Source organism: Mchenga conophoros, linkage group LG20, assembly GCF_057382185.1.
Source record: "Mchenga conophoros isolate Kocher_MC1m ecotype Shallow Benthic linkage group LG20, M_conophoros_male_GT1.1, whole genome shotgun sequence".
In the NCBI taxonomy this organism is placed as follows: domain Eukaryota; kingdom Metazoa; phylum Chordata; class Actinopteri; order Cichliformes; family Cichlidae; genus Mchenga; species Mchenga conophoros.
This window is the reverse complement of record NC_140545.1, coordinates 27861893-27882588: the sequence shown is the minus strand read 5'-3', so window position 1 is coordinate 27882588 and position 20696 is coordinate 27861893. Positions and strand designations below refer to the sequence as shown.

The 20696-nt window shown below is 40.5% G+C and overlaps 1 protein-coding gene across 6 annotated transcripts in view; it reads left to right on the top strand.

The window, feature by feature from the left end:
* Nucleotides 1-20696, top strand: part of plch2a (phospholipase C, eta 2a) — a 68786-nt gene that overhangs the window by 2647 nt on the left and 45443 nt on the right. For all 6 annotated transcript variants that reach the window (XM_085261040.1, XM_085261041.1, XM_085261042.1 and 3 more), the window contains exons 2-6: nucleotides 3009-3155; nucleotides 8582-8827; nucleotides 9044-9171; nucleotides 15446-15616; nucleotides 17262-17355. In XM_085261040.1, the coding sequence (XP_085117166.1) occupies nucleotides 3009-3155; nucleotides 8582-8827; nucleotides 9044-9171; nucleotides 15446-15616; nucleotides 17262-17355 (786 nt within the window). The remainder of the gene's footprint in view (nucleotides 1-3008; nucleotides 3156-8581; nucleotides 8828-9043; nucleotides 9172-15445; nucleotides 15617-17261; nucleotides 17356-20696) is intronic.

Genomic DNA, 20696 nt, shown 5'->3' with positions numbered 1-20696 from the left:
GTTGTTCATGTTTAGGATGCGATTGTCGTGGTTCTGAGCAGGATCAGGCAGCTCTGTAAACATGTCGTTACTGTTAGAGCAGTTACATGTTGAGCTGTAGTTGAGGGCAGATCAGTAACACCACCTGGTTGGAGTGAGAAAACAACAGAGCGGAGCATAAAGGGCATTTTTAATAATGATGGTGTTTTTGATCAGCTGATAATGGGATTGATAACGTGCCAGGATCAGTGGCAGGATCATTTTCTCAAATTCTAATGGACCATTGTCCATCTGCATACAGAATGATAGACGAGTGGGGTTGAGTTTTTCAACTGCACGAAGAAAACCTCGATTTCTACTGGTGTGAAAGCACTGAGCTCTTTGTGGTATTTTGAGTTTTAATGCATAAAAACAACCAACAAGAACAGCTGTGTACCTTCATGTAGGCACAGTTTCCCTGTCATCTGATCTGTGGACTTACTGGAGCTTAGACTCCAATTGTGAACTGTTCAAACTAAGCCAACAGACTGATGCTGTGTTGATTACAGCAGCTTGTGTTACCCGGGCTCAGTCAGCCTCCCACAGGCTGTGTTACCAACAGACAGATGTATTCCTTCATCTCTGTCCTGTGAGGTCTCTGTTATTATTTTCTTACATGATTTGAGGATTTATTGGTGTCATGCTACATTTGTACATTATTTAAATGCATGATTCAAACTGGTTGATTCATGATTTTACTAGCAGGCTGTAGCCACAGGCTACAGTGTTGAAAAGTAACATTTAATTTGGAAACCTGTAACTTTCCAAGCTATGCTACTTGTCTGTGAGCACTCTTTAGCTAACTACACCAGGAAGAAATTTCAAATACTAAACTTCCCAAGGGATTTTCCAACATTGGCCAGCTACAGGATGTCAGCAAACATATTGTTCTTTTAGCTGACCTGCAGGGGAGGGTGAGCAGAGCATGCTTTCCTTTGCTGCGCCCTCATATGTGATTTAATTGTGTTTAAGCCAACCATAAAGCTGAGTGTGTTCCATCTTGAAATGGGTCTCTTTGAAAACAGTTTGATTAGATGTGTTGAAATGAAACATGCTCACAAAATGGACAGTCTGCTTGCTCTTCACCTTATAGACATCCTGACAGTTTCCCTCTAAAATCAGTGAAGAGCTGACTGTAGAACTCTCGATGTATGCAGCGATGACTGCTAGAGTGGATTTATTTCAGACTTGACAAAGGGTTGAAGATGAGGCTTTCGATGGGTTTCAAGGCATTGTTTTCAGCAGTGTGACAGTCTGCCGTGAGAGTCTGGATGCTGTGACAACAGATCATTTCATGGATAACTGCCCTCTGTTTGGCTAGAAGAGTGAAGATCCCCAGCTCTGTTACAGCTACTAGGCACTAAGAAATTTGTACTGGAGTTTGGCTGCCTTTAGTCACTTATACCCAATTTATGCTTGGTCGATGCAGCCCACAACTGCTGTGATTGGCAGGTTCAGCACCTGGATTTTATATTTCTCTACCAGCTGCCATTGCATATGAAACTTCATGACACGGCCACACGACAATTAACATGTAATGCATGTTATGTCCTAAGCTCTCCAAAGGTTCTCTACAGAAGTCTAAGATGGGCATTATAAGAATGGACTAAAATATGACCTACCTTATATGATTTTATCCTGCTGTGATGCCTCAAGCTCATGAAAGCACAGTGCACACATTCAGGCCAACTCAGAGCCATAAAACATTATTTTAAAATTTCAACAACATGCAAAATGTGTACACTTTCTTTGAGTAGTTAACGTTGTCCTGAAACACTATATGCACATGCTTTGATTTGCTGTAACATTTCTTTAATTCATGCATTCATCCCAAATCTGTGACGTCTGCTCAATATGTTGCAATATGTCATAGGGGGAAAGAAAAAACACATCACAGCATACTGCAGCATACTGCTGCAGCATACCAGCGGGCTTACACACAGCACACATAGCACACAACTGTGCTAGTGTTACTGTAAGTACTACTGTAAGGGTTTTATGTAGCTCTGCCATGTGGAGTACAGTAAAAATCTCACAGCTTGATTATGTTACGGGAGCAATTTGCTAGCTTGATATGGCTCGAGTCAGGTGGGGGTTTTTTGTTTTTTTTTTTTTTTGTTTTTTTTGAACAATTGAAAATGTTTTACACTTGACACTTAGACTTATTGACAACACAGAGCATTAGAATGACTTGACTGTTACTGTAAAACAGACATTCAAAATTTGTATCTAAATTGTAACAAAAATCTTTCATCAGAAAAACAGAAATCAATGCTGTTTCTGGTGTACGGTGTGAAAAATGTGTGAGTGGTGCAGCTCAATAGGCATGCTGTGATGAAGCATTGGTCTGTGGACATTGTTGTGGCTTCACTATTGATTCTTCAAAAAAATAAAACTTGTGTTCGCTTAAAGCCAAGAGGCCGCTCACTTCTTCTCTGCCACACAAGATTATCCAGTGCATTAGTTTCCATGATCACAGCGGGTCGTCTGTATGTCCACAGCTCCGTTTCTGCTGTACAAACACTATCTGCATATTTTTGGTGAGAATTTATAGCACGAACACTTTTAAGGACAGATTCCCACTTTCTTAATAAAAACAGTTTGCCTGCCTCACATTACCTTCCTGCATGCTGCTGTGAAAACAGTGGATGCTACAGAAAAATGAAACTGATGTGGTCAGGCGGGGTGTAACCACGGCACAGGGACATGTGGTTCCCACACCATCTAGTGTGGCTCTACTGTGATTACCACACCATTCACTTGCTTTGGAGGGAGCAATTGCTTTGCTTTACAATTCTGATGGATTTTGATGAACTACACATATATATATTCATGTGCACATACATACTTCTTGAATGAAAACATGCACTGTATGTACATTTCTGTTTCATGCTTTCCTGTGAATTTCAGTGCACATTCCAGCAGTTTCCCTTTTGACAATATTCCGTGTTTTCGTCTGTCTGTTTTGTTTTGTGTTTTCTTGCCTGCAGTGGAGAAATGCATGAGCTCCATGCAGATGGGGACCCAGATGTTGAAGCTCCGCGGCAGCTCCAAGGGACTCGTGCGGTTCTTCTATTTGGATGAACACAAGTCCTGCATCCGCTGGAGGCCGTCACGCAAGAATGAAAAGGCCAAGAGTGAGTGTTGTCTTCTTAAAGGCACAGTAAGAAAGCTGTGTGTCGCTACTCTGGGACTTTAAATATACACTGATCAAGCGTAACATTATGATCACTGACAGGTAAGGTGAATAACACTGATCATCTTTTCATCACGGCACCAGCAAGAAACTGAATAAATTATCAAAGTTCATGTTAGAAGCAGGAAAAATGGGGAGGCATAAGGATTTGGATGAGTTTGGCACAAGCTAAATAGTGATGGCTAGATGACAGGGTGTGAACATCTCTGAAGCTGTTGTGGGGTATTCACATTCTGCCATTGTCAGTATCAAAAATGGTCCAATAGAGCAACCATAGTTGACAGAGTCATGGGTGGCCAAGGCTCACTGCTGGTTCTGATAGAAAGCTGTCAGAATACACAGTCCATCGTGGTTTGCACGTGGGGTTGCATAGCTGCAGACAGGAAACGCCTGCAATGGGCATGTGATTATCAGGACTTGACTTAACGTCATGTGTGTATTACCTGGGAACACATGGGACCAGGAAGTATTACAGTAAAGAGGGCGTACATCGTGATGCTTTGGGCAATGTTCTGCTGGGGAACCTTGGGTTGTGCCGTCCACGTTCTCAGAATGGTTTGAGGAGAACAACGAGAAGTTCAAGGTGCTGACTTGGCCTTCAAATCAAATTCCATCATCTCAGTCCAGCTGAGCATCTGTAGGATGTCCTGAACAATCTGTGGAGGGCCCACAAAGGTATGTTTGAGCACACCTTTAGGGGTGTAGTGACAGCAAACTATGGACCAATATAATATTGGCAGGTGGCCTTAATGTTGTGCCTGAAGCTACCGGAACCATATTTTTAGTGAGAGGTGAGGCTTTATTGAAATTTCAGAGCTATTTCTACATGTTGTCCTTGCAAAGATATCTCAGCTCGATCGTCCTGAGTGTGAGCTACATCTTCAGTGAAGGATACAACATAAGGCCGGGCAATACGGACAAAGAATTATATTCTGAAAGATCATATATTTATAGTCTGAGTGGCAGCGTACAGTCTTTTATACAATACCAGCACTTTGACCAAATGTAACTTTAAGCAAATATGTTAAAAGAATATATGAGAAGATTTATTCCTGCATGTCATTCTGAAAGCTGAACACAGACCGGCTTAGTAGTAGCAACAATACTGCTAGCACAATAGAAACAAACTAAGTTGAAAGAAGAAATAAGAACTGATTTCAGGTGGATAACAAAAGAGACCTAAGGATAAGCAGATCAATGTAACTGGAGGAGGCCCAAATTAGCAGCAATACCAGAGTTTATAGAAAATACAGAAAAGTGGATGTCAACAGCACAATCAATGAGTATTAAGTATAAAAAAGTGAATAAGATTCATAATATTATTTCTTAGCTAAGTCTGAAGTAAACAAGGAGGAAGATATTACATGCTAAACAGCTGAAAGCTAAAACAGAGTAGCTTGTCATTGCAGAATCCAGTGCAAGGATAAAGTGTTTGAAGAGTATAAAGCATTCAAATGGCCTCAGATTGAGTCAGCAGCTTGTAAAGCATTGACTACTTATGCTTGAGAAGTGCACAGTCCCCTCAGTAAAGCTTCTATATAAGTTACATGAAAAGTGGAGAATGACAGCCTTTGAGACTGAAGACTAAGGAGGAGGATGGGCAAGCTTTGCAAAGCTGGTCGAACAGCATAATGGATCGGCCCATTAAAAAAGCTTTGCCTGTTAATAAGAAGCCAGTTATGGACTATTGTTCCATATGTTTCTTTTAATTTTTGGCACAATAGTATTATCATGTGCTTCTGAGACCTTTTGGTAATTGTTTTGCTTCCTCCATGACCAGTTGGGGTCAGAAAGGTACGAGTCACAATAGTAATATATGAGGTTACCTTTTATACATGCTCAGCATCTCAGATCTGCTTCAGTTTAACTGCTCAGCTAGAAACAGCAGATCATCTCCAAAGATCTTTGACAGATTCATGGTTAAGTGCACATTGTTCCCCTGTTTACCTTTCACTGTTTCAGGCTTTAAAGGTCTTATAGGTTTAACTCTTGCTCCAATAAATTTCCCCAATGGCCTGAAACACTTCCAATCCAAAAGAAAACAACAACGACAAAAAAGATTTGAGTGTTTTAGAAAAGAATCAAAGGGGATTTTCAGCAGTAGCTCTCAGTAGAAATGAGGTCTCATAGCAGCTTAGGGACTCGGTTCCCTGTTGCTCTGCCTGCTCCATCCCTGGATTTAATGAGCTTCTTAAGTCAACTTAATTATTCATCAGCTTTAATCTGCCCGCAGTGTCCTACACACAAAATAACACACATGCTCCCTTGAAAGTTAAAAACAATTAGAGCTTTATTTATTTATTAGGTTTTTTTTTGGAGGGGGTTGTGGTGGTGGGAGAACATCCTTTCTAAAAAAAAAAAAAAACGTTTTCAAATTAAATTAGGCAGTTTTTCATTGATTCAGCTCGGGTGCAGAGCTCTGCTCTGTGCAGGGCTCGCAAAATCGCTAGCCCGACGTCCCGGGGCTAGCGATTTTTCCAGTGGGCTACCAAAATCTAACTCAGCCCTGCCCGTCAGGCTATCATAGGAAGGAAAATATGTCTATGCTTTTGCATTCTTTCGCCAATGTAGCTGAGTAATTATGTCATTGGCATCGATGAGCCACTGTCAATATGTGACATATTGAAATCGCGTTTGAATTTGCGCTTGTTTTTTTGCTTTCACTTTCATTTTGCAATCGCGTGAATGGTTTGTAGAGAGCAGCAGCACTGATTGGTGAGTGACGACTAATTGCGCACCACTTCCTCTGACTTCGTCTTATCACTCATTAGCTTACTGTTCAAACGCGACAAGTGAAATCTCTCGCAGCAAGCTTAAACATGTGAGAGGTTGAGTGCGCAAAGAATCGCTGACCGTTATGTGTGTGCGTGTGTAAAAGCAGCAGGATTTACGCTGGTATTTTAGTTCTGCTCAGCCAAATAAGACAGGTCAGGGTGAAGAAGTGACAGCCAAAGAAAAGCTTACCACAAAACGGAAAAGTTATGACAAATCAGACTATGAGGCAAAAAGAAAGTGCAGCTTTTTTGGTTTCATGGACAAAAGAATTTCTGTGGCTGAAATATGACAAGCTAAATAACATGATGTTCTGCCAGGTGTGTTGTGAGTTTCATTTGATTTCTGAGTCGACAAGCGCCTTTGTTACTGGGACTAGTAGTTTTAAGAAAGACCGCATCAGAACCCATGAGAAATGCAAGAAATGCATTATTGCCCAGTCTGCAGTATCTTTCCAGGAACAAACAGCAATTGCAAAAAACATACTAAAAATAAACCAAGCACAACAAGAACTCCTGAAAAAGCTGTTTAGAACAGTGTGCTATATTGCAAAAAGTGAACTACCATTGGCAAAATTTAGCAGTCTTTGCAAACTTCAAAAAGCAAATTTTTTTTACACAGTTCTTACAAGTTCATAGAAATTTCTGTTCAATTTGAACCAAGTATTTGAGTTGATGATTGTAATTTGTATACAGTTGTTGTGATTTTTATTTGAACAATTTTTTTGATGAATTTTTGTTTCCATTACAATATTATACTTTAATGTATAATATTATAATGGAAACAAAACATTAAAAAATTGCTTTCTTTTTTATTCGGGCTCCTTAAATTTATTGTGGGCTACCAAAAACTGAAGAATGCCTGCCCGACGGGCTACCAGAGATTTTGAAATTTTGCGAGCCTTGCTGTGGTCTACAGCAGTGACTTGCCCACAGACACACCCACTGGTACAGTCTCACATGCTGTAGCCAATCAGCAGACTGTTAGGCTAACAGGAGTAGCAGCAACATGTAAAGTACCACTAACTTTAAGCATCTTCTGTAACTGATTATGGGGATGTGTCATGCTGTATCATACCGTCCTTGTATTCATTTTTACTGAAAAATCAGTCGATTACATGGTGTCAGCGTGTCATTAGCCCAAACATGGCTCAGAGCAAGAGCCACCTGTCAGCCTGTGATGACCAGAGCTACAAGAGATCGGGCCTCCACCAAAGCACAATACTGCTTAAAATATGCCAGGAAGCTGTTCCTGCTGAGAGTAAAAACACCAGACTTGTTTCAACACTAGTGGCATAAACAATTACAAGTGCAGCCACTCAACACTCAGCTGAGGATTGCTGCACTCCATATTACAGGAAGTGCAAATGCTTCATAGAAGTTACTGATGTGGCTGCATGGCAGAAGAGATGGGTTGAAGTAAGTGGTAAAAAAAAGCCCCACCCCACGTAGAAAAGTTTTATTTATGTGAGGATACTGTGCAGGCTCCTAACAACGTACGAGGTTAACTTGCTGTTATTTATAAACTAAACATTTAAGCAGTCGTGTTGTACTTCACATTTCCAAGGTAAACACTACTAAGGCTACATTTCTGCTTACATTTCCTATACTTACTTTATACTGTGTCACTAAAGTTGCACAATAGTGGACAAAGAAGATGTCATTAGCCCCAATGGATGTTCCCAGCAAAGACGTTTCTCTTGCAAAAAGTGAACAAGCCACACAAATTCAGTGTCTGAGTGGCAAAAACATGAGAATATGCTTACAATTAAGTTAGCAGTTAACCTCAGAACAAACCAGAATTAAGAAAACAAAGAAATGCAGCAGACAAAATTACAGGAGAAGAGAAAATAAGTGGTTCCTTCCATCAGGAAACTGAAGTCATGTGATGCTCTGATGCTCCTATTTCTGCATCAGAGCATCTACTACAGATTGTTGTTGTTTTACGAAGCAGCAGTGTGACGACCTGAGGACAGAGATTCTGTCTGTGATGTGGTCAGAACTAAGCATCATTTGTTTAAAACTTGAATGTTATCAGTAATTAAGTGCCTGTTCTATCAGAGAGCGCAGGCACTTAACTGAACTTTGTTTTGGAGTTTAAACCAATCCTGAGCTGTTAAAATGCTGAACTGTAGGTGAAATACAGCCTGCTGTACAAGCGTATAAATGGAAAAGTTGTGACTTGTCCGGTCCTTGGAGGAGGAGGACAACTGACGTTATCATCGCCATCATCAGCAACAGACAGTGATTCCAGACGTTCTCCTAATGCTCAACACTCTGAACACAGTTTACGCTTGTGCATAATTTATAAAATTATAGCAATAAGAAGAACTTGAATTTATTATAGTAACTCCCCCTGCGAGGTATGCAAAGAACACTAACAACCAGATGGCAGCATACACAACCCAGCAAGAGTAAGGCTCAAAATAAAGTTAGAAAAACGATACACAAGAACAAATGACTCAACAGCCAGAGTACATCAAATTATTATTATTATTATGAATATTATTATTATACCTCATGGTCTGTTTACTCCCATACTGTGTTAAAGTTACCTTATACCGCTAACTCACCGACTTGTTGTGTCCTCCAACAGTTTCCATCGACTCCATCCGGGAGGTGTGTGAGGGTAAGCAGTCTGAGATCTTCCAGCGCTATGCAGAGGGCAGCTTTGACCCAAACTGTTGCTTCAGCCTCTACTATGGAGAACACATGGAGTCCCTGGACCTGGTGTCCACGACTGGTGAGGAGGCACGCACTTGGATCACAGGCCTCAAGTACCTGGTGGCTGGGATCAGTGATGAGGACAGCCTTGCTAAGAGGCAGCGCACCCGTGACCAATATCCTTTTCATTGTACTGTTTACTTTCAGCCTCTTCACTTGTATCGTGTAACTGCATATGTTACATACTATAGAATTTCAAAACATTAATAGAGGGCAATTTAAAGCATTGATAGGCTGAACTGACCCATTGCACTGACGTTACACTGCTCTGGTTATAAACGATAAATGTGCTGAACTGTTGTGGTGACTTTCCTTAACCAGAGTGTCACCACATGGCTAAAGCAGACCTTCACAGAGGCTGATAAGAATGGCGATGGCAGCTTAAGCATCAGCGAAGTTCTCCAGCTCCTGCACAAACTCAATGTCAACCTGCCCCGACAGAAGGTCAAACAGATGTTCAAGGTACAGAGCAAATTAACCTGAGTGACCTCCAGACTCAGGAGGACCGTACGGGACACAAAGGCATGTGTGGGCACATGGTTTAGTGAGGTGTTTAAAGACCAATAGCACTTTGATTTATCGTAGCACTGTGAATGGAAAACGTGTCTTCTGTCAGCAGCTGCTGAAATCAATCTTTCTCACAGTCAGAGCTACAGTCGTCATGTGCTAACCCTGTGGCTGGGCCTTACCTCCCTCAGTCACTGAACTGGACTCATGGAAAGAAATCTTTACACAAATCTTTACGCAAAATTGCAAAAGCAATTTTAAAAATGTGTACAGCCAAACAATAAATACTGATCGTGTACGTACGATTTATTAGTTCAGCTCATAAATCTGATCATTTTACCTTCTGAAAACTGTACAAATGTGTAAAACTACATGCAGCTCTCTCTCGGTCACTTACAAAACCTTAAATATGTGTGGACGAATCGCCTGATACGCACAGTGTCCACCATCTGTTTTGAGACAAATTTAATGCTGCCATCTTCTCACCGATCCACAAATGTAAGATACATTCAATTTCCAATGTAAAACTGGGACATCTGAGCTTCCACTGCATCTTAGTTTGGGGTTCTACATCTTGGTTTACGCCTGTGGATCATATATAACTCTTTTGAGGCACTTCTCCAAATCTCTTTGTGCTGCTGGTTCCTGTTGGAGCATTTTAATGCAAGTAACTGACAAATAATATGGCTTCCTATGTGGCCCAAGATATCTGTGCTCCATTACTGCTGAGTATTAAGTAATAATGAGCAGGTATGTATGGCAGGGAGTGACATCATATTGACATCTATGGACACTAATTGCGGTGACTATGACTGTTATAAACCATCTGATACTGCAATGTGTTCTTTCTTTGCATTTGCACAGTCATCAGACAGATAGTGTTTTTTGGTCAAAGATGTTGTTAACACTGCTAAGAAAGTTTGGAAACTCTACATTTCATTGTTTTAAATGGTCACCTGTTTACAATTACCCTGAACCTATCAAGCCCAGCACTGGTGTAGTGGAGCTACTACTACACCAGATCTGTCCTGTGAGTGACGGTCTGTAAAACCCATCTGAGCTTTGGCCTGTGTTTTGTCACAATTTAAAATACAGAGACTCATAGTTCTGCCTGTGGGGAAAATTCAAGTAAAAAATTCTAAATGGACTGTTTATTCCCCACCTATGCTTTCTGGCATTCACATGTCTAATGCATCGGGGAACAACCTGCATATATTTGGATATTTGGCATGCAGACTGGAGAGGCCAGGGGTCGAACCACCAACCTTGCGATTAGCAGTTGACCTGCTCTACCTCCTGAGCTACAGCCACCCCGAGGGCAGGGTCAAGGTGCAGCTAACAGCTTGAAATTGCTAACAAGCACCACCATCATCTTCTGCTGCACTCATGCCTGCTTTCGCGTCTTCTGATGCAAAAATATTCCACTTGTATCCATATCCAACCTCGATCTCCCTGCACTGGCCAGCTTTATAGGATTAGGTAAATTATTCAATGCATTGGATATGAAGCTGAGAGCTAGGGGGGAGATTATGCTTTTAAATTAAAATGTCCACATTTGATATTATTTGGTACAAATTAATTCCCATGTATAAAGTGAACGGTTGTAGTATTCCTTTAAAGAAACCTCACTCCAGAGGCTGTTGGTTAATTTACTTACAGCAATGCAACAGCATCTACAAGTGGATGTGATCCATGACTTACTAAGCTTGCTAGTGCAAAGGCTAATGCAGCTTGTAAAATGTGTAAAATATGATCCACTGTCAATCCAGGTCAAGAAAGGTGTTACTAGGTCACATGAGACAGCAGTGTGTGAGTGAGCAGGGAACAGACTGTGACTAATATAGATGTTGGCTAAAGGATTAGTGTGCTGAAGGTTGATTTGGCCCTTTTAGCCGGATTCCTGTCACTAAGTCAAACGATCTATTGACAGTCAGCCATATGGTGCTGCTGGGACACAGATGGCCTCTGGCGTATTGCAGGTGTGTTCTGACACTGATGAGGATTTGTGTGTTAATGATCTCTAAACTCATTCTTTGGTTTAATCTACTTACAATGAAGATAAATAATAGTGTCCTTACCTCTTTCTCAGTGTGTAGCGATACTACATATGATCACATTCCACACGTTAGTGAATATACTTTACCACACCAAGAATGAACAGTAAAAGGCACACAGAGAGAACAGATAAAGCAGTGCAGTCATGTAAATGAGGGTAGACCAGTGCACCACAGACTTCATCATCAAATCTAACCATAAATAACTAAACATTTCCATGGATGTATTAGTAGTATTGTATCAGACAACATTACTTTTCTCTACTTGGGAAACTAGCAAGTGAATTTTCAGTAAAACTTGTTAGAGGGAAAAAGTTGCAGTGAACCACTGTGGAACAGGGCAGGTGGGTGTGCATCCAATTAACTTTTTCCATACGAACACCATGGATGCCCGGGTTACAAATGAATAAGCTCTTGTCCTTAAAGACAGCGTTTATTTACCCAGTGGGGCAATTTTTTCACTACTTTTGATTTTACCTTTAAAAACTATTTAGCTTGCCTTATTTGATATCATTCTTTTCACCACATCCTCACATGTCTAAATTTATAGTATACATACTGTAGAGAACTGATCTAAACCACATAAAAAACAAAAAACCTGAGTAGGAAATGGTTAGATTTTTCTTTTACTGTAAAAACCACAAAGATGTTTATTGAATCATCTTCATAACTTGAAATGCAACTGTAATTTGTAAATTAAAAAACTTCTGCATAAAGTAAGCCAATACCTCAAGTCTTTTTTTTTTTTTTTTTTGGACAACCATTTAAAAATATTCCTACCGCTAAAATTACAGAACAATTAAGATGCGACGCAATTTATTTGTGCCACTCTAAAAATAGTTTCTGTCCACCACAAGACAGAGGAACACATCGCAGGGCTGAAACCTGCCGGCCTCACATCTCAAAACTCGTTATCACTTGCTCTCTCACCATTGTCACTCCTAAAACGTTCTTCTCTTCAAGCATTCAGCTTGGTCTGCTGATCTGCTGTGTCCAAAGTCCCACTAGGTAACCAAGCCCAGTAGGACTCCTCCTTCAGTTTGATGGCTCCCTTCTCCCTTCACCTTTTTGGGCTCCTTGTAGCAGCCTCAACAATAGAGGTGCAGAATGTGGTCCATTTGGACTTAATGTCCCCAGCCATTTCAGAATGCTGTTGATGTTTTGCTGGAGGTGGGAGTCGAAGATCTCACGGACCTGGTAAGACAATACCAGCACATTCTCTGTGCTGGTAATAAATGCATGAACTAGTTTTTCAGCATCACTCTGAGACAGGATATTTCTAATTTTAGAGATGTTGCACAAATGGAAGAAAGCAGTCTTACATATTTGTTTAATATGTGAAGGACATGTCCTGGTCAAAATGACTCCAAGGTTCCTCACAGTGTTACTGGAGGCCAAGGTAATGCCATTCAGAGTAAGTTGTTTTTGTTTTTTCTGGATAGCATTACCTACGATTTTTCGGGCTGGGTTTTATCTGAATTTCAAAGCAGAAAATTAGAGGTCATCCAGGCCTTTGTCTTTAAAAACATTCCCACAGTTTAACTAATTGGTTTGTTTTATCCGGTTTCATGGATCAATAACATGAAAACTAACTGTACAGCCAGATATGAGGTTGTGCTGAAAAAAATGATGCCAAAGAAGGTAAACTGTTTTTAAAACCGAAAAATAAATGTGAAGTTAAATTAGTGAAAAACTGCCAAATTCATCCTGGACCCCAAAGGATTAATGGCACCGGAAAAATCCAAAAACATCATTCTCATAAAGCCCTGATGTGTCTTTTGTCCTGTCTTCTTCTTTTCACCCCAACCAGTTGTGGCAGATAGCTGCTCCTCCCCGAGCCTGGTTCTGCTGGACGTTTCTCGCTGTTTAAAGGGGGAATCTTCTCGTTCCTGCTGTCACCAAGTGATTGCCAGAGGGTTTTCTCTGTATTGCTGTAGGGTCTTAACCTTACAATATAACGGGCAGTGAGCAGTTGTGATTTGACGTTATATAAATAAAATTGAACACACATGGTTTATGTAGCTGAGCCACAGTCAGCAAGCCTGAAAAATACAAGATTCATTGACAACCATACAAAAAGCTGCTGCAACAGGCGTCCCTCACATGGTACCATCTGATCTAGCCTTGTTGTGTATTTGTTCCAGGAAATGGAGACCTGTATACATTTGTAGTGACAAAGCAGAGCTACATCGTTATTGACACAGGTTGGATGTAACAGCTGGAGGTGTTATTGTACTAAATAAAATGTAAAGAAGCACGGCTCTTCAGCAGGGGATTTGCTCACTGATTAATCACAGTGGAGTCTTGCACATGTGCATGTGGGGTGCAAGCTTTGTAGGAACAAGAAGCGGCTGGACTGATTGGTGAATTAGTGGATATTAGCTGTCGAGTATATTGGTTCATAAATAAGAAATGGGAGTCAGTAAGGCTAGAATGATGATGATGCCTTTAAGCTGCATTTCCCTTACGTGCTGTTTTCACTGTTTACAAAGAACAACACAAATATTATTTAATTTACTGCATCACACGTGACAGACTTACTTTAAATGCTGGACCTAAATTCATTTATTAGACAGATTTTATATAATCCCATAAATTAACTTGTTACAGCAGTACAACAGACTGAAGGAAAGGTGAATTAGAATAAAACCCTACGTGGCCCTGTGTGGGAAAAGTGATTGCCCTTAGTTATAACATAAATGAACTGTGTTGTGTCACATCTTTGGAAAGCCACACCCAGGCCTGGTTACTGTCACACTTGCTCTCAGTTACCCAAATAGGGCTTGCCTGATCAAGTGGAATATTCAGGAACAAGTGAGAAACTAATTGAGGTTATAAAGCTGTGGGACTCCAGCAAACCACAGTCGTAATATTTCTTTTTAATATTTAAATGTGTGTCATGATCTGAAACATTCAAGTGTGACAAACATATAAAAAAATAGGAAATCAGGAAACATGCAAAGACTTTTTCACACCACTGTATCCTAAAAAAATTCAATTTCAACATAATTCAGTTTTGTTTTATATCATCTACAGCAGCGGTCCCCAACCTTTTTTTCGCCACGGACCGGTTTAAGCCCGACAATATTTTCATGGACCGGCCTTTAAGGTGTCGCGGATAAATACAACAAAATAAAACTAGTACCGGTACCGAAAAAAAGAAAATTTATTCATAAAACACGTGAAAAGACCAAGGAAAACCGAGTAAACGACAACAAAATAACGCTGAAAACCGATAAAAACCCTGAAAACCATACATTTCACACCTGAGCCTCAACTCTCGCGGCCCGGTACCAAACGACTCACGAACCGGTACCGGTCCGAGGCCCGGGGGTTGGGGACCGCTGATCTATAGCGCCTTTGGGTCAGGGAAGGTGTTATTTTTAAAATAATAATGATAATAATAATAATGATGATGATGATGATGATGATGATGATGATAATAATAATAGTAATATTATTATCATTATTACAGGTTTTAATAATTGTATCATCGGTGGTGAGTTGGATCATTTGGAGATTAAAGATGCAGAGCTGGCTTGGCAGAGGCCCCAGTCCATAAGATGTTTAGCTCCCACTGCCAGCACAACTTGGATGGGACTCTAACGGAGGCTCGGTACATTGAGTCTGAACATATTATTTGGATAAAAGTCTTGAATTTACATCACTTAAGATATTTGGTACAAACTGATTTGAAAAATGTGGCAGCAACAACCCAGGCCTTGAGGCCCGGTGTCCTGCAGGTTTTAGATCTCACCCTTGGTCTACACACCTGAATCAAAGTATTAGTTCATTACCAGGCCTCTGGAGAACTTCAAGACACGTTGAAGAGGTCATTTAGCCATTTAAATCAGCTGTGTTGGCTCAAGGACACATCTAAAACCTGCAGGACACTGGTCCTCGAGGCCTGGAGTTGCCCACCCCTGCCATAGAAGCATGTGTATAAGTCTCTAATGTTGTGAGCCCAGTGTGCATGAAGCTGCTCTGCAGACAAAAGACAAAATCAGCTGTAAATATCACAATAATCAATTCTGATCTTTTATTATTATCTAGTAGGCAAACAAGGAAACTCTGTAGTCCTGCTTGAAGCACTATAAAGAGTATTAAGTATTGCAGTATTACAGTATTAAGACAGTTTTCTAACACTGGAAATTTGTCTCGTACCTGATGTGTAGGAGGCAGACACAGATGACACCCAGGGAACTCTGGGCTTTGAGGAGTTTTGTTCCTTCTACAAGATGATGTCGACCCGCAGGGATCTGTACCTCCTCATGCTTAGCTACAGCAACCACAAGGACCATCTCAACACTGATGACCTGGCCCGCTTCCTGGAGACTGAGCAAAAGGTACAAACTGGTTCTAATGGGACTCAAAGTTACTTTGCTTATTGAAGCGGCTCTTTTTTAAAATTTGTTTTGTTTTGTTTTAAATTATTTCTCGTGGTGTTCTTTACTGTGAAAACCCACAATGCTACTGATCTGCAGACTTAGAAAATAGAGTTGCACCAGTCAGTTTACTGCTGATCAGAGCCAAACTAAGATGTTGCTGATTGTGCTTTAAATCCCATATCCTGCACTACAGCAGGTGGGCACATCTCTGTGAGTCTAGCTACAAATTATCACCTCAAACGTCTACACACAATACACATTAATGACAAAGTGAGAAAAGTTTGCTTGAAATTATTGAAGATGTATTAAAATAAAAAGCAACAGTAAAGTGTGTACATAAGTATTCACAGCCTTTGCCATAACAGTCAAGACTGAGCTCAGGTTCATCCTGTTTCCACTGATCATCAGTCGGATGTTTCTAGAACGTGATTGGAGTCCAGCTGTAGTAATTTCAGTTAATCGAACACGATTTGGAAAAGGCCCACACCTCAAACCTGATGGAGCTGTTTTTCTTAGCTTTGACGTTATGGGTTGTTGTGCATAGAATTTCCGTCGATGCAGACTCCAAACGTAAAGGTCCCGGCCAGATGGTGGAGTCGAATTCAAGACTTCCTTGCTGTGAGGCAACATTGCTTACCACTGTTACACCATGTACAACAGGAGTCTTGTACTTCAGTCCTCGAGAGCCGCTGTCCTGAAACTTTTCCATGTGTCCCTGTTGCAACACACCTACAATTAGTATGTCATTAGCAAGACTCTAGAACTTGACTGCATGCTGAGGAGGCAATTCAGCCATTTGATTCATGTTACAGCAGCTCATGAGGGAATGAATGTTAGGGGTTGAACCAAGTTCTATAGTTCCAGTTCTATACTCTTGCTAATGAGCTACTAATTGTATTCAGGTGTGTGCAACAGGGACACATGGAAAGGTTTCAGGACAGCAGCCCTCGAGGACTGAAGTTTGAGACCCCTGATCTAACAACATGGAGTCAGTTATCTTTCAGTGCAGCTGCCTGATAGTCTGAGAGAGTTATTTTTTATTTTTTTATTTTATTACACATCAACTTGAGCCAGCTGTGACCTGATTTGGGGCTATATAGATAACATTTGATTGGAGTGGAATAAACTGAAATGAAAGTAAGTACATTCTGCATTTGTTCTAACTCTTTTTCTGTTGACATTTTTATTTTTATATGAAATGACATAAAAAAGCTGAACACAGCAATACCACAGCTAGTGTTTCTGAGCTGTGATTACAGGACAACATACAGAGGAAAACAGAATTATTAGTCCCTCTATGAACATATATACACACAAAAATGCTTGATGTCCTGTTTAATGTAAGATTTTTCTTTACTTGTTGTTTCCAATTTCCAATTTTTCAGTTCAACTTTGTCTTATTTTTGGACTTTTGTTTAAAGACACCTTTAACAAGCTAACAGTGTCAAGACATTGTAAAAATGTCAGGTCGAAATCTGATTGACCAATGAGGACAGGTGCCAAACAGCTGATTCCTGAAGCCAAGATGAAAATAAAAACGTGCAGCCAGATCACCAGTTGGATCAAAGAGGTATTTGTGACATGAATTTTTTACATTTTATAGATGGCCAAGGTGAGTAAAGACCACTGCCTGGACATCATCCGCAAATTTGAGCCGTGCTCTGAGAACCAAAAGCACGATGTTTTGGGAATTGATGGTAAGTTCCTCTTGAATTTTTGAATACTCTTAGTTTTCTTCTAGTAAATGGCTTCCCTGTTGCATTATACTGCTTTTTGAAGTGCAGTCTTATAGTGAAGAACCAGGCTGTGGTTGATGTGTTAAAGACTTTCATCTTCAGATTCTAGCAGCTTCTTTTCATTCAGTGCTTACATCGCTTCTGGTTTTAGGCAGTGATGGGAATAATGGCGTTACAAGTAACGGCATTACTTTTTCCAGTAACGAGTAATCTAACTAATTACTATTTCTATCGTTACAATGCCTGTTACGTCCCCACGAAGGGGTCTAGGGGTGTGAGTGTGGGGACCAGTAACAAATGGGTCTAGAAATAGAATGAAAAGGAAAACAGACAGAGGTGTTCTATAATAATATCGTTTTATTACAAACAATATGGCTTTATTACAAATAACCTTAACTTAAAGAGCCGGCAACACCGGCTTTAACAAATAAGGGAGGCACTTCCCACACTTCTTCCTTAACTCCTCACCAAGGGGAGACACTTCTGGGGCCCACAAGCCCGCCTACTCACTACTCGCAAGGAGGCTGTCTGTCCAAAACCTAGCGGAAAAACGTGTAGAGCCACAGAGGGAAAAAACCACCTCACTCACAGTTCATCCCCAGCTTATATAACCTCAGAGGCAGTGATGGAAATAACGCCGTTACTTGTAACGCCCCTTGTAACGCCGTTCCTTTTTTCAGTAACGAGTAATCTAACTATTACTATTTCTATCGTTACAATGCCGTTACCATTACTAACAAGAAAATGCGGTGCGGTCGCGTTACTATTTTTTAACAAGCAGACATCGAAGCTGTCTTCAGCTTACCGCATCTTATATCAGTTGCACGGAAGTAGCTGTCTATGTAAGTAATCTGGGCACTACAGCTTTAAGTAGCTGCGCGCGCTCCCGCGGGCGGTAATCACTTTCTGGCCGACGATCACTTTTTGACACAACACCTGGAGCTAAGGGGGCAAAACAATCGCATGGGTGCTGCTGTTTGACTGAGGAACAATAAAGTAGTCGTGGTAAGCCAATCACACGACCATTTCAAGATGACAAAGCAACAAGGTGATATATACCAGTTTTTAAGTTGTGTTGATAGGCTACGTAAAACCAGAGTCATGATAAACAATATACGTGTGTTTTTCCTCAATAGTTTCATCACGTTTACTGTCTAAGGACAGCGCTAGCAAGCACTCTCTGCTTATGACCAAAAAATTAAAAAAACAAACCAAAAAACAGCCCTTTCGTGTTGGTGGAAAAATGCCCCATGTTGACCAATCAAAAATGATATGGTAACATGACATTTGGTTGTTGGTAGAGAGAGAGAGAGAGAGACACCCTACAGTACTGCATTCAATATTTCAACGAAGGTCACTCATATAGTCCAGCGAGCACTGTCAGGGTAATACATGTAACGAAGCGCTGTGAGGAGTTAGTTTCTAGACGTTTGTTGACATCCCGTGTTTAGGTGCTGCTTCTTCTTCTGCCGCTAATTTAAAGGCCACCTGCTGGGCTGGAGTGGTAAATGGTAAATGGACTGATTCTTATATAGCGCTTTTCTACTCATCTGAGCACTCAAAGCGCTTTACACAACTTGTGCATTCACATTCACATTCACCCATTCGCACAAGCACATCTTTCTAAGACCCACACATTCATACTCCGATGGATGCATCGGAGAGCAATTTGGGGTTAGTACTAGGGGAAGCCAGGAATCGAAACACCAACCTTCCGATCAGTAGATGACCTGCTCTACCACCTGAGCTACAGTCCCCCATGTGGACGATGACGGTTTTAAGGCCTGGATATTTTCTTAAGAAAATCCCCGTGACATTTAAAAATCTGAACATCATTGTCTCACCCATACTCTTTTGTAAAATCTCTTCAAACATTAACTGAACACTACCTCTCTGAAAACTTTGTTTGCAAAACTTGTGCATAAGATTTAAAAAATTGACAATTTATATTTGCATTTAAAGTTATGAAATATGATTCATTAAACATGTTTGGTTGTTACAGTAAAAAATAACTTTCTACTCGGATTTTATGTTTTTTATTATTATTAATAATAATAATAATGGATTGCATTTATATAGCGCTTTTTCAGGACCCCTCAAAGGAACCCCCTTTTTTTTTTTCTTAGATCAATTGTGTCAATACAGTATGTCAAAATGAAAACATAACTGTAAATTCAGACACGTGAGGTTGTGCTGAAAAGAATGATACCAAACAAGCCAAAATAAATAGTTTTTAAGGTGAAATGTAGAGAGAAAATCAAAAGTAGTTAAAAATGGCCAATTATACCCTGGACCCCAGAGGGTTAAACTATTTTTTTTTTAAAGTAACGCAATAGTTACTTTTCAAGTAATTAATTACTTTTAGAATCTTGTAACTTAGTTACTAACTCGGTTACTAACTCAGTTACTTTTTTGAAGAAGTAACTAGTAACTATTAGAGATGGACCGATCCGATATTACGTATCGGTATCGGTCCGATACTGACCTAAATTACTGGATCGGATATCGGAGAAAAATAAAAAAATGTAATCCGATCCATTAAATATCACGAAAGCACCTCACAAAACTTGCAACACGCCGTAACTCACCTCAGAACGTTAGCACGTCGGAGCAGTATGCATCACGTGATAGAGCGGCTGTGGCATGTAGGACCTGTCGGTGGTCTGGATAGCATTTGGAGCTTCGCTAGCAACCCGGCATTTCATCTCCAACAAAGTTATCCCGAGAGAAGTAAAGCAAGTGTGTAAGTCCATCTCTGAATGTTTGTAAAGCATTCCTGCGTTAAGCTTAACAAGCGACTGCCTCTCCTGCTGCTACTTCAATCATGAAACTGCTTAACGATCAGCTGATCGGCTTTTCTGTCGCGAGTCCGTGTCTCTAGTTTGCTTTTGGCCCACTTTGCACCAGAAAGAGGAAACCAGCGGCTGAACAACAGCAGCACGTTTAAGCTTGATCAGCTGTTGTTAGAATGTATTTAATATTACTTTCTACACCAGGATCTTTTTCTACACAGCTGACGGCTGTAACTGTGCAGGGGCGGATCTAGCAAAGTTTAGCCAGGGGGGGCCGATAGGGCATTAACAGGGAAAAGGGGGCACAAAGACATACTTTTCTTTCTTATTCTCATTTAAAATGTCTAGCTTTTAATAAATAATTATCTGACACCCAAAGTTTTAATTTGATGTAAAATGAATAGAAGTCAATTACTGTATATAGTAACTATTAAGTCTAATATATATACCCTAGTAAGCTATAGTACTTTTTCCTTTGGGAAGGTACCATCTGTGCAGTCTGCAATTTTG